Raw genomic sequence first — 17,603 nt, forward strand, 5'->3', positions numbered from 1 at the left:
ATGGATCTTGGCTGAAAGCAGAGAATACCAGAAGGATGTTTACCTGTGTTTTATTGACTATGCAAAGGCATTCGACTGTGTGGATCATAACAAACTACAGATAACATTGCAAAGAATGGGAATTCCAGAACACTTAATTGCGCTCATGAGGAACCTTTACATAGATCAAGAGGCAGTTGTTAGGACAGAACAAAGGTATACTGATTGGTTTAAAGCCAGGGAAGGTGTGCGTCAGGGTTGTATTCTTTCACCATACCTATTTAATCTGTATGCTGAACAAATAATCCGAGAAGCTGGACTATATGAAGAAGAACCAGGCATCAGGATTGGAGGAAGACTCATTAACAACCTGTGTTATGCAGATGACACAACCTTGGTTGCTGAAAGTGAAGAGGACTTGAAGCACTTACTAATGAAGATCAGAGACCACAGCCTTCAGTATGGACTGCACCTCAACATAAAGAAAACAAAAATCCTCACAAATGGACCAATGAGCAACATCATGATAAACAGAGAAAAGACTGAAGTTGTCAAGGATTTCGTTTTACTTGGATCCACAATCAACAGCCATGGAAGCACCAGTCAAGAAATCAAAAGACGCATTGCATTAGGTAAATCTGCTGCAAAGGACCTTTTCAAAGTGTTGAAGAGCAAAGATGTCACCCTGAAGACTAAGGTGCACCTGACCCAAGCCATGGTATTTTCAATCACATCATATGCATGTGAAAGCTGGACAATGAATAAGGAAAACCGAAGAAGAATTGACGCCTTTGAATTGAGGTGTTGGCGAAGAATATTGAATATACCATGGACTGCCAAAAGAACGAACAAATCTGTCTTGGAGGAAGTGTGGCCAGAATGCTCCTTAGAGGCAAGGATGGCGAGACTGCATCTTACATACTTTGGACATGTTGTCAGGAGGGATCAGTCCCTGGAGAAGGACATCATGCTTGGCGAAGTACAGCGTCAGCGGAAAAGAAGAAGACCCTCAACAAGGTGGATTGACCCAGTGGCTGCAACAACGAGCTCAAGCATAACAACGATTGTAAGGATGGCACAGGACTGTTCTGTTGTGCACAGGGTCACTATGAGTCGGAACCGACTCGATGGCACCTAACAACAACAGCCTCCAGTCAAGAGCTGGGCTAATACAAAGTGCTTAATAAATGCTGGTGATGAGTGAATGAATACATAATGGCTAAATGAAAGAATTAAAAAATGAACACACCTACAACACTGTTGTTGTTATTTGCTGACTCATGGCAACCCCATGTACACAAAACAAAATGCCGCCCGGTCCTGCACCACCTTCATGATCACTGGTATATTTTGAGTCCATTGTTACCACCATTGTGTCAATCCATCTCATTGAGGGTTTCCCTTACCTTTGCAGCCCTCTAATTTACCAAACATATTGTCTTTCTCCAATGGTCAGTCCCTTATGATGATATGTTCAAAGTAACCAAGTCAAAGTTTTGGATCACAATATTGGATCACGGTATTCTGTGATCCATAAGGTTTTCTTTGGCTAATTTTTGGAAGTGGGTCACCAGGGCTTTCTCCCCAGTCTATCCTAGTCTGGAGGCTCTAATGAAACCTCTCCACTATTGGTGACCCTGCTGGTATTTGAAATACCAGTGGAATAGCTTCCAGCATCATAGCAACATGTAAGCCACCACAGTGTGACAAACTGACAAATGAGTGGTGGACATCTAAGTTAGACTCCTTTTAAAGATGTGTTTTGCAGAAGATATGCCAAATGCAATATGTTGTTTGATTTCTTGACTGCTGCTTCTGTGGATGTTGATTATGGATCCAAGTAAAATGAAATCATTGATAACTTCAATATTTTCTCTGATAATCATGATGTTGCTTATTGATCCAGTTGTGAGAATTTTTATTTCCTTTGTGTTGAGGTATAATCCATACTGAAACCTGTAGTCTTTGATCTTCCTCAGTAACTGCTTCAAGTCTTCTTCACTTTCAACAGTCATCTGCATATTGCAGGTTGTTAATTAATCTTCCTTCAATTCTCATGTTCCATGCTTCTTCATATAGTCTAGCTTCTTGAATTATTTCCTCAGCATACAGACTGAAGAAGCGTGGTGAAAGGGTACAACCCTGAAGCACACCTTTTCTGATTTTAAACCACATAGTATCCCCTCGTTCTGTTCAAACAACTGCCTCTTGGTCTATGTACAGATTCCACATAAGCACAATTAAGTGTTCTTGAATACAAATTCTTCAAATGTTATCCATAGTTTATTATGATCCACCCAACAGAATGCCTTTTCGTAGTCAATAAAACACAGGTAAACATCTTTCTGGTATACTCTGCTTTCAGCCAAGATCCAGCTGACATCAACAATGATATCTCTCATTCCATGTCCTCTTCTGAATCTGCTTGAATTTGTGGGAGTTCCCTGTTGATGTAATGCTGCAGCTGTTTGAATTATCTTCAGAAAAATTTTACTTGTGTGCATTATTAATGATATTGTTCGATATCATTCAGTTGCATCACATTTCTTCGGAATAGGCATGTATATGGTTGACCATGTAGCTGTCTTCCATATTTCTTGGCATAGACAAGTGAGCAAATCCAGAGGCCCATCCATATGTTGAGACATCCCAATTGGTATTCCATCAATTCCTTGAGCCATGGTTTCGCCAACACCTTCAGTGCAGCTCGTACATCTTCTTTCAGTACCACTGGTTCTTGATCATATGCTACCTCCTGAAATGGCTGAATGTTGACCAGTTTTTTTTGGGGGGCGGTGGGTACAGTGATTCTCTGTATTCTTTCATTTTCTTTTGATGTTTCCTGGGTCTTCTTTTTTTTTTTTTTTTTTTCATAGAATGCTTTGATATTGCAACTTGAGGACTGATTTTTTTTCTTCAGCTCTTTCAGCTTCAGAAATGCTGACAGTGTTCTTGCCTTTTGGTTTTCTAACACCAGGCATCTGCATGTTTCATTACAATACTTTACTTTGTATTCTGCAGGCACCCTTTGAAATCACCTGTTCAGCTCTTTTACTTCATCATTTCTTCCATTCACTTTAGTTACTCTCCTTCAAGACAAAGTTTCAAAGTCTCTTCTGACATCCATTTTGGTCTGTTCTTTCCTGTCTTTTTTTTTTTTGTCTTTTAATTTCTCATACAAAAATATACACACATATTGTTTTGTGACATTAGCTGCAATCCCCACAATATGACAGCACACTCCCCATTTCCTCCAGGTTTCCTGGGCCTATTTGACCTGTTCCTGTCCCTTCCTGCCTTTTCATTCTGCCTCTGGACAGAAGCAACCCATTGGGTCTCATGTATCTGATTGAACTAGGAGCATACTCCTCAGGTGTATTACTTTTTGTTTTACAGTACTGTCTAATCTTTGTCTGAAGAATGGGCTTCAGGAAGGGTTTCACTTCTGGGTTAACAGTACATCCAAGTGACACAGTTTTGGAGATTCCTCCAGTCTCTGTCAGACCATTAAGTCTGGTCTTTTTACGTGAATTTGAGTTCTGCTGCACACTTTTCTCCTGCTCTGTCCAGGACTCTCTGTCGTATTCTCCATCAGGGTAGTCATTGGTGGCAGCCAGGTACCATCTAGTTCTTCCGGTTTCAGGCTATTTCCTGTCTTTTTAATGATCTTTTGCTTTCTTCATGTATGATGTCCTTGATGTCTTTCCACAACTCATCTGGTGTTCAGTCATTAATGTTCAGTGCTTCAAATCTATTCTTGAAGTGGTCTCTAAATTCAGTTGTGATACACTCAAGGTTGAGCCTTGGCTCTTACCAACTTGTTTCAATTTTCTTCAGCTTCAGCTTGAACTTTCATATGAGTAATTGGTGGTGTGTTCTGCACTTATCCCCTGACCTTGCTCTGATCTATTATATTGAGCTTTACCTTCATTTCTTTTCACAGTCGATTGGATTCCTGTGTATTACATCTAGCGAGGTTGACATGTATAAACATTGCTTATATTGTTGAAAAAAGGTGTTTCCTCTGAATAAATTGTTGATCTTACAAAATTCTATCAGGCAATCTCTGGTGTCATTTCTACCACCAAGGCCCTATTTTCCAACTATTGATCCTTCTTCATTTCCGTCTTTCACATTCCAATCACTACTAATTATCAGTGCATCTTGGCTGCATGTTTGATCAATTTAAGACTCCAGAAGTTGGTAAAAATCATCAATTTCTTCATCTTTGTTATTAGTGGTTGGTGCATAAATTTGAATAATAGCCATATTAACTGGTCTTCCTTGTAGGCAGGCAGATATTATCCTGTTACTGACAGTGCTATACTTCAGGATAGAGCTTGAAATGTTATTTTTGATGATGAATGCAGCACTGTTCCTCTTCAATCTGCCATTCTTGGGAAAGTAGAAAATATGATTGTCTTATACAAAATGGCTAGTACCAGTCCATTTCAGCTCACTAATGCCTAGGATATAGATCTTTAAGCATTCCATTTCATTTTTGAGAACGTCTAACTTTCCTAAATTCATACGTCATACATTCCATATTCTAATTACTAGTGGATGTTTCCAGCTGTTTCTTTTCATTTTGATTTGTGCCACAACAGCAAAACGTCAACTAACCTAATTAAAGTATGGGCAAATGATCGACTCGACAGCACTGGGTTTTTTGTTTAAATGACTTGAATAGACATTGTTCAAAGAAAATGTACAAATGGCCAATAAGCAGATAAAAAGATGCTCGATGACATTAGTTATTAGAGAAATACAAATCAAAATCACAATGAGATACCACCTCAACTACTAGGATGGCTATTTTCAGATAACTGGAAAATAACTTTTGGTGATGGTGTAGAAAACTGGAACACTTTTGCATTGCTGGTGGGAATGTAAAATATTGCAGCTGCTATGGGGTTTTTTTTGGAAACAGTTTGGTGGTTCCTCAAAAAGTTAAACATAGAATTCCCATATGACCCAGCAATTCTACTTCTAGGAATATACCCAATAGATTTGAAAGCAGGGACTCAGACAGATACATGCACTCCAATGTTTACTGTGGCATTATTCACAATCTCCAAAAAGTGGAAACTGCCCAAATGTCCATCAGCAGATGAATGGATAAGATAAATGTGGTATATTCATACAATACAATTTTATTTGGCCATCAAGAAAAATAAAATTCTGATACCTGTTACAACATGGATGAACCTTGAAAACATTGCACTGAGTGAAATAAATCAGACGCAAATGATCCCACTTACATGAAATACGTAGATTTGGCGTATTCACAGAGACAAAAGTTTATTAGTGGTTACCAAGGGTTGGGAGATGGAAAGGGAATGACAGTTATTGCTGAAGGGTTAATAATCTGCTTGGAGTGATATAAAACTTTTGGAAATGGATAGTGATGATGGTAGTACAATATTATGAGTGTAAGTAATGTCACCGTATTACACATTTAACAATGATTAAAATGCTAAAATTTTTGATATATATGTATATACATACACAACAAAATAAAAAAAACACATACTTTGACCTTTCATAATATTTTACGAATGACTGTTTAAAACTGTTCACTTATAGTCTAACAACTGATTAAGAATAATATCTACTAAGGTTGGCAAAACCTGATTGATGAATTGTTTGCTAAATAGATGTTTGTAAAATACAGACTCTGTGATATAAATCAATAATTTATATCCCTTTCAATAAATATAAGAGCATCCCTTTCCATTTGATTAACAGTATTTTTCACCTGTTTTTAGCTAGCTATTGTGTCTGAGTTATGATGTCTTCTGGAAGAGTTACTAATTGATGGGGGATATTTTATGTAAGAACTCACAGTCCAAGAATCACCTTGGATATAAGGAATCTGAAGTAATCATTGCTAGGATAACAATATGCACAGGCGTAGGGAGATCCCAGCAACATGAAAACTTCCTGTTACTATGGCAATAGAATTTTGGAAATCTGGGTCACCTTGTTTCTCTGGAAACAGTCTCAGGTAGACCAAAGTTGAAGCCCCATAATGACCACTGCTTCTGCCCCCAGACTTGCTGACTGATCACCATCTGTATTTTTAGAATTCTGAATCTACATTGGTAAGAATAGGGCATATGTAATTTCTGCCACCTTAAGAAATGACAGAGAGCTCAGATGAAGAATCTGTTGAGTACCAATAAAACAGCAAGTTTCTTCAATTTTCCTGGCATACTTTTATTAATTTCTCAAATTAATATTTATATTTGTTAAACATTTCTGCCAATAATAGACACAAATAGCCCAGAATATGCATTCATTTTTTAGATATTCCTGGGAAATATCAATATCTAATTTTCCCACTGATAAAAGTAATCCATAAAATAATTATGAAATTATTTCAAGATTAGTCATTAATGGATGAAGCTATACAAAGTATCAGAGCAAAAAATCTAAGATTCATGTCAACATCTCACCAACACTGTTGAGGATATCAATGTTATGTTATTTCTATTAACTTGGCTAACAACCCAATAATAACTACTACTTATTGCGTGTTCACTATGTGCCAGATACTTTCCTAAAAATTCTACATTTAATGGTATTTACTCCCTCTGAAACCAAATAATGTGAGTCTTTTTGTTATCCCCATTTCGGGAGGAGAAAAATAAAGCTTAGAGAAGCTAAGTAACTTCCCCAAACGGCAGAACAAAATTTCAACCACAGATTTTTGAATTTCAAAATCTATGCAAAAGATTTATGAAAAATACCTCATTCTCTAATGATGGCATATGAACAATATTCTAATAACATTTGGTTGTGTTCTGTTGGTGTCTGTAGTAGCAAATACTGTTGTTCAGAAAACCTGAATTACCTGTGGTAAGAAAGACATCTAAGGCACTCACATTCCCAATATTTCAGTCCATAGAAAGTTAATTTTGTTTTTCTGTTTTACACTCTAACTTCTCCATCATAAAAAAGAAAATCACACACAAAAAAGGCATAGGTTTCCTGACATATCATTTGTGCCCCTATTTTAATATTTTGATTATGGTTTTAAAAATTTACAATTACGCTATTATAAAAGTGAGGTTTGTCCCTCATTAAAGCTGCTGCTTACCTTCTTCCTTTACAGTTGCTTCCTTCCTATTTCCCCAAAGCTAAAAATAAAAAAGCCAGTTGCTGTTGAGTTGATTTTGACTCAGGGTGACCCCATATGTTTCAGAGTAGAACTGTGCTCCACAGGGTTTTTAAAGCTGTGACCTTTCCAAAGCAGGTCTCCAGGTCTTTCTCCCAAGGCACCTCTGAGTGGGTTCAAACCCCTAACCTTTTGGTTAATAACCCAGTGCTTAACTGTTTGTGCCACCCAGGGACTCCTAAAACGAAGAATATAAACCCGTTGCTGTGGAGTCAATTCCGACTCAGAATGACCCTAGAGGACAGAGTAGAACTGCCCTATAGAGTTTCTAAGGAATGCCTGCTGGATTTGAACTGCTGACCCTTTGGTTAGCAACCATAGCTCTTAACCACTAGGCCACCAGGGTTTCCAAAGCTAAGAATATAGGATCATAAATTCTCTCGAAAGAGTTCACTCATTAATTAAGATCCTAGTGAAGAGTGGGCTCTTTTCTTTAAATGGCTTTTTCTTGTTCTCATTTAACACATATTAAACTTATATCCGAAAATTTAAAGGAAACGGAATCCTAAATACAAAGACCATTTTCAGTCATCATATTCTCACTATACATTTCTCATAAACCTACATAGCCTTTCTTAAAGCTACGATTATTGGTGAATAAATGAATTCACCTAGATTCATCTCAGCTCTATAAATAAATTCATCTAAATTCTAATAAACAGTGCCACTGATTGCCTTTTCCTATATCAGATGATGGCAGTAAGCTCAAAGATCCATAGAGTGAAGGAAGGTGACTGAGGTTAGTGCCCTGATATAGACAGCAGAATACTACCACCACTTTCTTTGCCCTTAAACTGTCTATCTATGAAAATGGGTGGACCATTTCACTTGAGGGAGAGTTTATGTATTTTTGTTTCATTCCCACAGCTATCAAATTGCTATGCCCTAAAAACTGTTATACTTTTCATAACACTGTGAAAGATAAATTTCTCTGAATATAGTACTGAACTACCAAGCATAGATCACAGCGTAGAAATAGCTTTTCATTTATGTTAACAACGATTGCTGGACATTTATATTTTAATTTCACTATGTACTGTAAAGGAGCCCTGGTGCTGCAGTGGTTAAGTGCTCAAATGTGAACTGAAAGGTCTGGGGTTCGAATCCACCAGCCAGAGAAAGATATGGCAGTCTGCTTCTGTAAAGATTTACAGCCTTGGAAAACCTATAAGGCAGTTCTAATTCTGTCCTATAGGGTAGATATGAGCCGTAATAGACTCCAGAGCAATGGGTATGGACTATTTAAACTAACAAGAAAAATAATACATATTTTATATAAAAAGAGGGAGTAGAAACCCTGGTAGCATAGTGGTCAAGAGCTATGGCTGCTAACCAAAAGGTCGCAGTTCGAATCCACCAGGTGCTCCTTGGAAACTCTATGGAGTGGTTCTACTCTGTCCTATAGGGTCACTATGAGTTGGAATTGACTCAACAGCAATGGTTAATATAGGGAGCAGAGCTCTTGGGTGGTGCAAAGGTTAACACACTCAGTTGCTAACCAAAAGCTTGGAAATTCAAGTCCACTCAGAAACGCCTTGAAGAAACCCTATGGAGCACAGATCTACTCTGACACACATGGGGTAACTATGAGTCACATGGACTTGATGGCAACTGGTTAGGTTCTAATGTGGAGAACAGAGATGCTTCTTAATCTCTATCTTCTTCCATGGCAATTCCCTAAGCAGATTGGAGGCTAAAAAAAAAAAAAAAAAAAGAGGATAAAAAAGGAGAGAGGGAAGGAGAGGAGGAGGAGGTGGTACAAGTTTTCCCTGTTTATATAGCTGGTAATACTTTAGTGATGACTTCGTTACCAGGTGTAATGCATGTATTTAAGGAAGGCATCTTAATCTTAATTAGCTAATTTTTATAAATGCTAAGGTTGAGCAGACTAAATCAAGGGACCTATATAATTAAGTAAAATTAGCCCCACCTGTTCCATTTCTTTACAGAATTCATCATAAACTCTAGGGCAGGTACCAAATGTCTCTCACCCTAGTGTTGGAAACCTACTTAATTCTTATTTGCCTTTGAAATTTGATATGTAAACACATAAGTGCTTGAAATACATTAAAATCAATGGAAAGTTTTTATTATAAACCCTATGTGTTCTTGTGTTAGAAATACATAATCCAAGAAATTGAAAATAATTTATACCCAGTTGCCAAAATTATTATAATTTTAAAATACAGCTATATTTACTCACATTCTAAATTAAAAAAATCTTAACACATTTATTTTAATAAACTGTGAGGAATACAGCTACATTAATAATTTGCCCGTCAAGAGCTAATATTCTTTTTTCTTCCAAACAGCAGTAAGAAAACAACAACAGAAAATTTTGGGAGGGCCCTGCTACAGCACTACTCTAATTTGTCATTGTGCATTACAAGAAATAAACAAACATGACATTTTGATACAATTCTATGAACTGTCATGATAAAGTTTGAGACAATTAGATTAAGTATAATAAATAATGACACTTCTGCGATAGGAGACATTTTGATAGCAAGTCAAGCAATCAGCAAGGACCAAAAAGTAATTGGAGACATTCTGGGATAGATATGTAAGTAAGAGCTCTACTCTAATGCCGGTTCATAGTAGGAAAGTTAAGAAAAACCATTGCTGGTAAATCCACAGATGGCATTGACTTCTAAATTGACCCCTAAACATTGCTTTTCTAAGCAATTCTAGAAATTGACTTTTATTTAACAAAAGTTTCTGTTACGAATGGGTTCATGGAAATCAGTCTGATGACAAAAACACATTCTTAAAAAATAATACTTTATTGGGTTTTTTGGTGAAAGTTTACATGGGAAAGTAGGTTCCCATTTAACAAGTACTACTTTACCCAAATTGTTCAGAGACATTGTCTTCATAATGTTTTAATTTTCGTATTAATTCCCTTCTGGGTGTTTCACTTCCAGTAATCTGGTTTCCCTGTCTCCTTATCCTTTCATCTTTGTTTTAGAATACCTGTTGACCATTTGGTCTCATATAGATGATTTTTTAAAGGTGTTCTGTACTCACTGGTAATATTCTTTATTTTATGAGCCAATCTATTATTTAGTTAAAAGTTGTCCTCAGTAGGTAGGTTAGGTTCAAGGTTTATGGAGTATCTCAGAGCAATAGTCTGTGAGAGTCCCCTGGTCTTAACCAGTCCAGTAAGTCTGGACTTTTTAAGAATTTGAGCTCTGTTCCACATTTTTCTCCCTTTCTATCAGATTTCACCCACTGTGTCCCTGAACAGTTGTTAGTGATACCCGGGCACCATCTAGTTCTTCTGGTTAGAGGGTAGATGAGGCTGTGGGTCTTGTGTACTATTAGTCCTGTAGACTCATTTCTTCTCTGAGTCTTTGATTTCTTTGTTATTGTTTTGCTCCAGAAAAGATGAGACCAATAGTTGTATTTTAAATGGCCACTTTCAAGCTTTTAAGATCCCAGATGCTACTCACAAAACTAGGATGTAGAACATAAACTTTGTGGACTGTATTATGCCAATTGACCAAGTAGTTCCACGAGACTGTGGTCTTAAGGCTTCAAACCCAGAAAACCAATCCTGCAAGGTATTTGGTTATATCTAAGAAGTATCTGTAACTGTGCCCCCTATGCGTTTTCTTATACATATAAACATATATGTAGGCACACACATGTATATGCATATACATATAGCTACATGTATATATCTACATTAATACAAACTTATGCACATATATGCATAAATACATACATATGTAACCATACGTACATTTTTCATTGTTACTGTTGTTGCAAAATTATATATTTTCTAGCATTTCCTAAAAATGTCCTCTGTGTGTGTGTGTGTTTCTTACTAACATCACTTACCTTGGTCAAGCAGTGCACACTTCACCTACACTCTGTGTTACCTTTCCCATCACCAAAAATGGCAAGTGTCTACTATCCAAAGAGTGATTCCCCCTCTCCCTACTCACCCATCCCTGCTAATCACCAATGAACATGGGTTTCTGTAGGTATATGTGTTTTTGTCTTTTTATAAAAGTGGGATCTTGGCAATATTTGTTCTTTTGTGGCTGACTTATTTCACTCAGCATGATGTCCTCCAGATTCATCCACATTACAAGATGTTTCGAGGACTCACGATATTCTTCGTGATTGCATAGTATTCCATTGTATGCATGTATCAGATCTTGCTTATCCAATCATCCATTTTTTGTTATTGCGAATAGTGCTACAATGAACATAGGTGTGCAAATGTCTGTTTGTGTCACTTCCATTAGGTCTCTAGGGTATATACGTAGAAGTGGGATGGCTGGATCATTTAGCTATATTTCTAGTTTTTTGAGGAAGTGCCATATTGTTTTCCATAGTGGTTATACCAGTTTATAGTCCCACCAGCAGTGGATAAGTGTTCCATTCTCCCCACATCCTCGTCAGCATTTGTTGTTTTCTGTTTTTAATCAGTGCCATTTTAGCAGGGAACAAAGACTACATTTTACTATTATTTGAAACAATTGTTTAAGCCTGTTAAAAATGCACACATTGCCAGGCCATCCCCCAGAAAGTTTAATTCAGCAAGTGTGGAATGGGCCCAGGAAATGGTACTCCATCATGGGGTTGTTCTGCTGCAAACACTTTTAGGACCCTCTCCGTCAGCACACTTGCGTCCATCCTAACTTGGTGTGTCATTTGGGCATTATGCAAATCAGGTCAATAGTTGGATTGCAATTTAAAAGTTTATTTGACTGTAAGAAACCAAACCAAACCTGTTGTTGTAAAGTCAGTTCTGACTCATGGCAAGCCCACGTGTGAAGACTAGAACTGCACTCCATAGGACTTTCAAAACCACTACTTTTCATAGCATATCACCAGGTCTTTCTTCTAAGGTGCCTCTAGGTAGGTTCAAACTGTCAACATTTCTTTTAGTTGTCAAGCACTTAACTGTTTATGCCACTGAGGAACTATATTTTACTATAGAAATGTTGATAACAAATTTTGTCTATACCAATACTACATTTATTAGTCAATTACTTGACTTGCACTTAAAATACAAAACTATTATCTTCAAGATAAGTTAACACTTTCATAAACATATCAGTTTACAGAGGAGGTTAGTCAAAACATATTACAGTATTTATAGCAGAATATTCTCCCCCTTGGTAAGGTACTGACATTTTGTAAACTCAGAGATAAAAATAGAGGAACTGTACCTATGTTGCTTAGAGATTCAATGAGTGAGAACAACAAATAGCACCAGACTCACACCAATTTCAGAACAGCAATCAACTAGCCTATATTCACCTATTTTCAGTTTGTAGATCTGTTTGCATGAAGGTTCTCAAAGCTTAATTTATTCCTGCTGTACTTTAAGAGCTACCTCAATGATTCCATCTATTTGAAGTGCACAAACTCTTCCAACTTTGAGCACAACCAGATGGGGAAAGTGCTGAAGCAAACCTGGTTTGCATATTTAAAGTACCAAGCATATGACGTGCCTGATTATAGCTACTGAAGAGTCAACCAAGGTACTAACCCAGCTTATATTTTTAAACTCAATTCTTTACCATAACTCTAACGTTCATTTTGTAGTGCACCTCTGTATAAAATGTTCATGAAATAATGTATAAAGGAGAATAACAGGTTATTTTGTTTGTTCAGTCTAGATGTACAATAGTTTAGTTGTGAAAAAAAAGAATAGGATAAAAAACTGAAAGATTAAACAAAACATATATTTACAGAACTTTACAGGTAGTCAAGTTTCTATGTTCTGAGGTAGCAAATGTTAAAAATCATCACAGAAATAAAGTCACCAGGCTGCTTTAAAAGGCTTTAGGAATTCAAAAGTCTATTACCAAGGGCCCTGGTGGGGCAGTGGTTAAGATCTTGGCTGCTAACGAAAAGGTCAGCAGTTTGAATCCACCCGCTGCTCCTTGGAAACCCTGTGGGGCAGTTCTACTCTGTCCTGCAGGATTGCTATCAGTCAGAAACGACTCGACGGCAGTGGGTTTCAGTTTTTTTATTACCTATTTTGGTATTCTTCCTTTTTAGGCTCTATGGTAAGATGTCTGTATTTATTGCTAATAAATTACTCTGATTCATGTTCATTTTCTCCAGCTCCAAGAAAATTAACAACATCTGTTCAGTTTCCTGGTTAAAATAACTCTTCAAACACTGGGACAAATCCTGTCCTCACCCCCTTAGTAGCTGTTGGACATTGGAGAATAATAAAGCCATATATTTCTGTAGCATAAAAATATTAAATATAGTTTTTTTTTTTTTTTTGCATTTTTTGGTCTTTAAAGTATTTTTGTATATGTTGATTTAGTTTGGGCTCTAATCAATCCAGTGGGATATTTTAATCTCTATAGGCCACTTTGGCATTTGTCAGATGATAGAAAAAGATACAATAAAGAAACATCTACCTGCTTAACTCCTTTACTTATAATCTGAGATAATAAATACTTTAAAATTAATAAAGCTTTCAGGTGCAAGGGGTTGTAATATAAGTAATAATATAACCACTATTTTGTTCTTTCTTCCTCGAAATTCCACTGCAATGCTTTACCCATTCCGATGGAACCTGCTTCCGTTTTATTTTTAATTTTTCTCTTTGGTTGATCCGTATTTAAAAAATGTATTAAAGAAACTAAGAAAAACAAAAGTAGTTACAATATGTTACCTGCCAAGTAGAACAACATAATTATATCCAGTTCTTATATATTAATCTCTTATTTTTATTTCTCAATATCCTATTTCCTTTTTTTAAATGCATTGAGATTATTAAGTTTTATAAGTCTTAGATTCACTAAGGTTTTATATACTTTTTTTTCCCCGCAACACAATTTCTTTCAAGTATTTCTCATCTTTAATCATAAAGTTTACTTTTCTCTCTCACTGTCTTCTTTAATTTTCCTCTATGACTTCTTTCTGGTTTATGATAGAGACTTTCTCTAGTTTAAGGCAATTTAAATCTTAGCCAAAATCCCTATGCCTATCATTGCTTACGCATGATAAACCAAAGCCAAACCCGTTAGCCATCAAGTCGATTCCAACTCATAGCAACCCTATAGGACAGGGTAGAACTGCCCCATAGGGTTTCCATGGAGCAGCTGGTGGATTTGAACTGCTGACTTTTATATTAGCAGCTGAGCTCTTAACCACTGCACGACCAGCACTCCTGACACATAAAAGGGGTCCAGTAAATCTCTGTTGAGTACATGATGGATCAATACAAGAATGAGTATTTCAAAATTTTAGCAGCTCAGTGGAACATACATTGATTAATCTATGTACGAGTTCATATGTATTTTTTTCATCTTCCAATAAAGTCCTAGATTTAATCTTTTCACCAAATGAGCAAGCTGAAGTTGCTGACCAGTTCTTTCTTGGAAGATCTAATTAAGCGTGAATAATTAAGGTACCCAGTTCTACATGCTTTCTGTATTTCCACATTTAATCTTTCCTAAATATTATGAGTTTTTCAGGAAACTGAGGCACAAAAAAAAAAAAAACCCTGGTGGTGTAGTGGTTAAGTGCTACTGTTGCTAACCAGGAGGTCGGCAGTTTGAATTCACCAAGCACTCTTTGGAAACTCTATGGTGTGGTTCTACCCTGTTCTATAGTCAATTCCACTGTGAGTTGGAATCGACTCGACAGCAGTAGGCTTTTTTGGTTTTGGAAGCACAAAAGAGCTAAGTGACTTGCTCACTATGATCTAAGAGGTTAGTAAGTGGCAGACACCAGAATCCAAATGTGAGAACACCAATGGTCACACTTTTAGAGGCATTTATTAATGTGAAACAAATCGCTAAGGGACTCTTTAGTTTACTACAATTACTTAAAAGTAACATTTTATATTAATTTCCTCTTAAGACCAAAGTTTCTAAAAAACAGTTTAAATTCTCATTTATTAAGGTGATTATATATTCATAATCATATTAAAGACAGTTCATTCCCATGCATTCTCTTTCCCTTTCTGTCTCTGTCACTTTGTCTCTGTCTCTCTCTCCACTCTACCCACTTTTTGCTCTTTCATTTAGCAATTGCTTCTTAATCTTTTTTTTTTTTTTTCTTAATCTGTTTTCAGTTCTTCTGAGGTCTATATTACTAAACACAGGATGCCTTGATTTAAGCTGAAGTCTTGCTAATGTTTTGACATTTTCTACAAAAATACTTTCCTAGAAACACCTACCTGAAATTACCAATTAGTTTTCTTCACTTGAAATAGAGTAAAAGAAAGCTTCTTTTATTTGGCTTTGGAATCAAAGAACACATTTAACAACTCAAATCATGAAATTTTATGTGAAGAATCTTTAATATTTCACAGAAATCTGTTTGAACAGGATATAGGCTTGTTTATGACTACAATATTTTAAGGAACTATAATTTTGTATGCTAAACAAACACATTACATTGGGCATATTGCAATTAAATTTTACTGTATGCATTTACTAAGAGTTTTTCAGATATACCAGAATTTTTTGGAAAAAATTATGCTTTGCTCCTACATATACAAATCACTTGGTCTATTAGAACGTTCAAGAGTTACTTCAACATTAATTGTGGATAACAGACATATAATGTACAGAGATAGTTCCATACCTGTTTTATTCGAAAGTCTAAATGACACCATCTTATCAGGAATATTACACACATTCCTCACTGAGGCAATGCAGCTATAATTAGCATAGTCCTGAGGTCGAAGGTTCTTTAGTTTTAAGATCTTTGTTTCACCCTGAAAATGTAGAAAAGGTCATTAAAAAAATACAAAAGTAACTAGAATGAAAGCATGAATTGGGACATTATATATTATTATCAGACTATGGCAGATTATTTTTTTAAGGAAAATGTCCTGAATCCAAAAAATCTGTATTTTTAGGAAATGCTAGAATATGCCCAGAGATAAAATATTTCTGACAAAAACTAACAGACTACAATGAAAATTCGTAATGTTTTCTTTTCCAACTAGCTTCCTAGGGGGAAAAACCTTTTTCTGGTTTTTATGCAAATTACTATGCAAAGATCAGAACAGTGTACTTAATACTAGTTTATTCAACAAACACTGCAATCCATGCAGGCTTCAACATGAAATGTTATGAAAGAAAAGGGTTCTATAGAAAAGCCTATTAATGAACACTACTGGTAAAACAAAGTTAATGAAACAAATCTAGTAACAGATGATAAAACGTATATACATAAATAGCTTGTGTATAGGAAGCAACGACAGATGGCAGACCTAAAACTGAGTGAAAGAAGGATTTATGAGTTTTTCTGTATTATTATTTTCCTGTCATTTTACGCCCAGGAAGGAATTCATGTCCTAGGTCTCCCAGGTAAACCTGCAAATTTGCAGAAAGACCTAAATCAGGTGAGTGGCTAGAGTACCTACAATTTTTTTTTTTTTTTTTTTTAGGCCAGGCAACGCCATATAAAACCATTACATTGAATTGTTCAAAGAGTAAAAAGAAACAAATAAACGGCAACAACAACAAAATTAACCCTTTTGCTCAATTCAAAGTAGTCCCCCTGGAATTTCTTTGCCTTTCTAATCAATGCATTTTCTCAAAATAGTTTCTCTCATAAATAATTATAAAAAAAAAAAATTTTTTTTTAATTATAGTGATGATAAAATCAGTCTCAATGGCCTCATATTTGTTATAGCAATTTTAAGAATTTTTTTCTCCAGATGACATTTGTATGGGACAATGTGATGCCTTTATTTAACTTGAATAACATAAATCAGAAAACCCTAGTGACAGTGGTTAAGAGTAAGGCTGCTAACCAAAAGGTCAGCAGTTCGAATCCACCAGGTGCTTCTTGGGAACTCCATGGGGCAGTTCTACCCTGACCTATAGGGTTGCTATGAGTCTGAATCGACTCAACGACAACGGGTTTGGTTTTGGTTTTTAACATCAATCAAGGGTGCCCTCGTGGTGTAACCGTTAAAACCTCCACTGCTAACTGAAAGGTTGGTGGTTAGAATTCACCTAGAGGCCCAGTGGGAGAATGACCTAGTGATGATCTGCTCCTACTAAAGATTACAACCTAGAAAAATCTTTAGGCAGTTCTAGTCTGTCATTTGGGGTCGCTCTGAGTCTAAATCGACTCAACAGAACCTAACGACAACAACAACCACCTCAATCAAGCCCTGAGAATTGCATTACTTTCAAACACTATACAGAAGGGTTAGGACACTTAGTGACTTAATATATACAATCCCTGCCTGCTTATTTTCAAAAACATTGCCCAGACGTAGATGTACAGAGTTTTTCGAATAGACTGTAATGCAATTGACAAAGATATGTGTCAAATGAGTCCCCAGTTCAATATGCATAAGTATTGTGGCTATAGTTCCTTTCATTCACTGTTAAAATTCAGTCTTAAATCAGTCACACATTTAACATTTTCCTCAGTGGAATAAACCTTTGACCTTTTGATTTTTCTTTTGGAAAGGCATTGTATTTTTTAT

The 17,603-nt window shown here is 36.2% G+C and overlaps 1 protein-coding gene across 1 annotated transcript in view; it reads right to left on the reverse strand.

Annotated features, from left to right (window-relative positions):
- Positions 1-17,603, reverse strand: part of MDGA2 (MAM domain containing glycosylphosphatidylinositol anchor 2) — a 943,396-nt gene that overhangs the window by 322,012 nt on the left and 603,781 nt on the right. The window contains exon 5 of the mRNA XM_049897699.1: positions 15,737-15,869. Coding sequence (XP_049753656.1) covers positions 15,737-15,869 — 133 coding nt within the window. The remainder of the gene's footprint in view (positions 1-15,736; positions 15,870-17,603) is intronic.

This window comes from Elephas maximus, chromosome 10 (assembly GCF_024166365.1).
Source record: "Elephas maximus indicus isolate mEleMax1 chromosome 10, mEleMax1 primary haplotype, whole genome shotgun sequence".
NCBI classification, from domain to species: Eukaryota; Metazoa; Chordata; class Mammalia; order Proboscidea; family Elephantidae; genus Elephas; species Elephas maximus.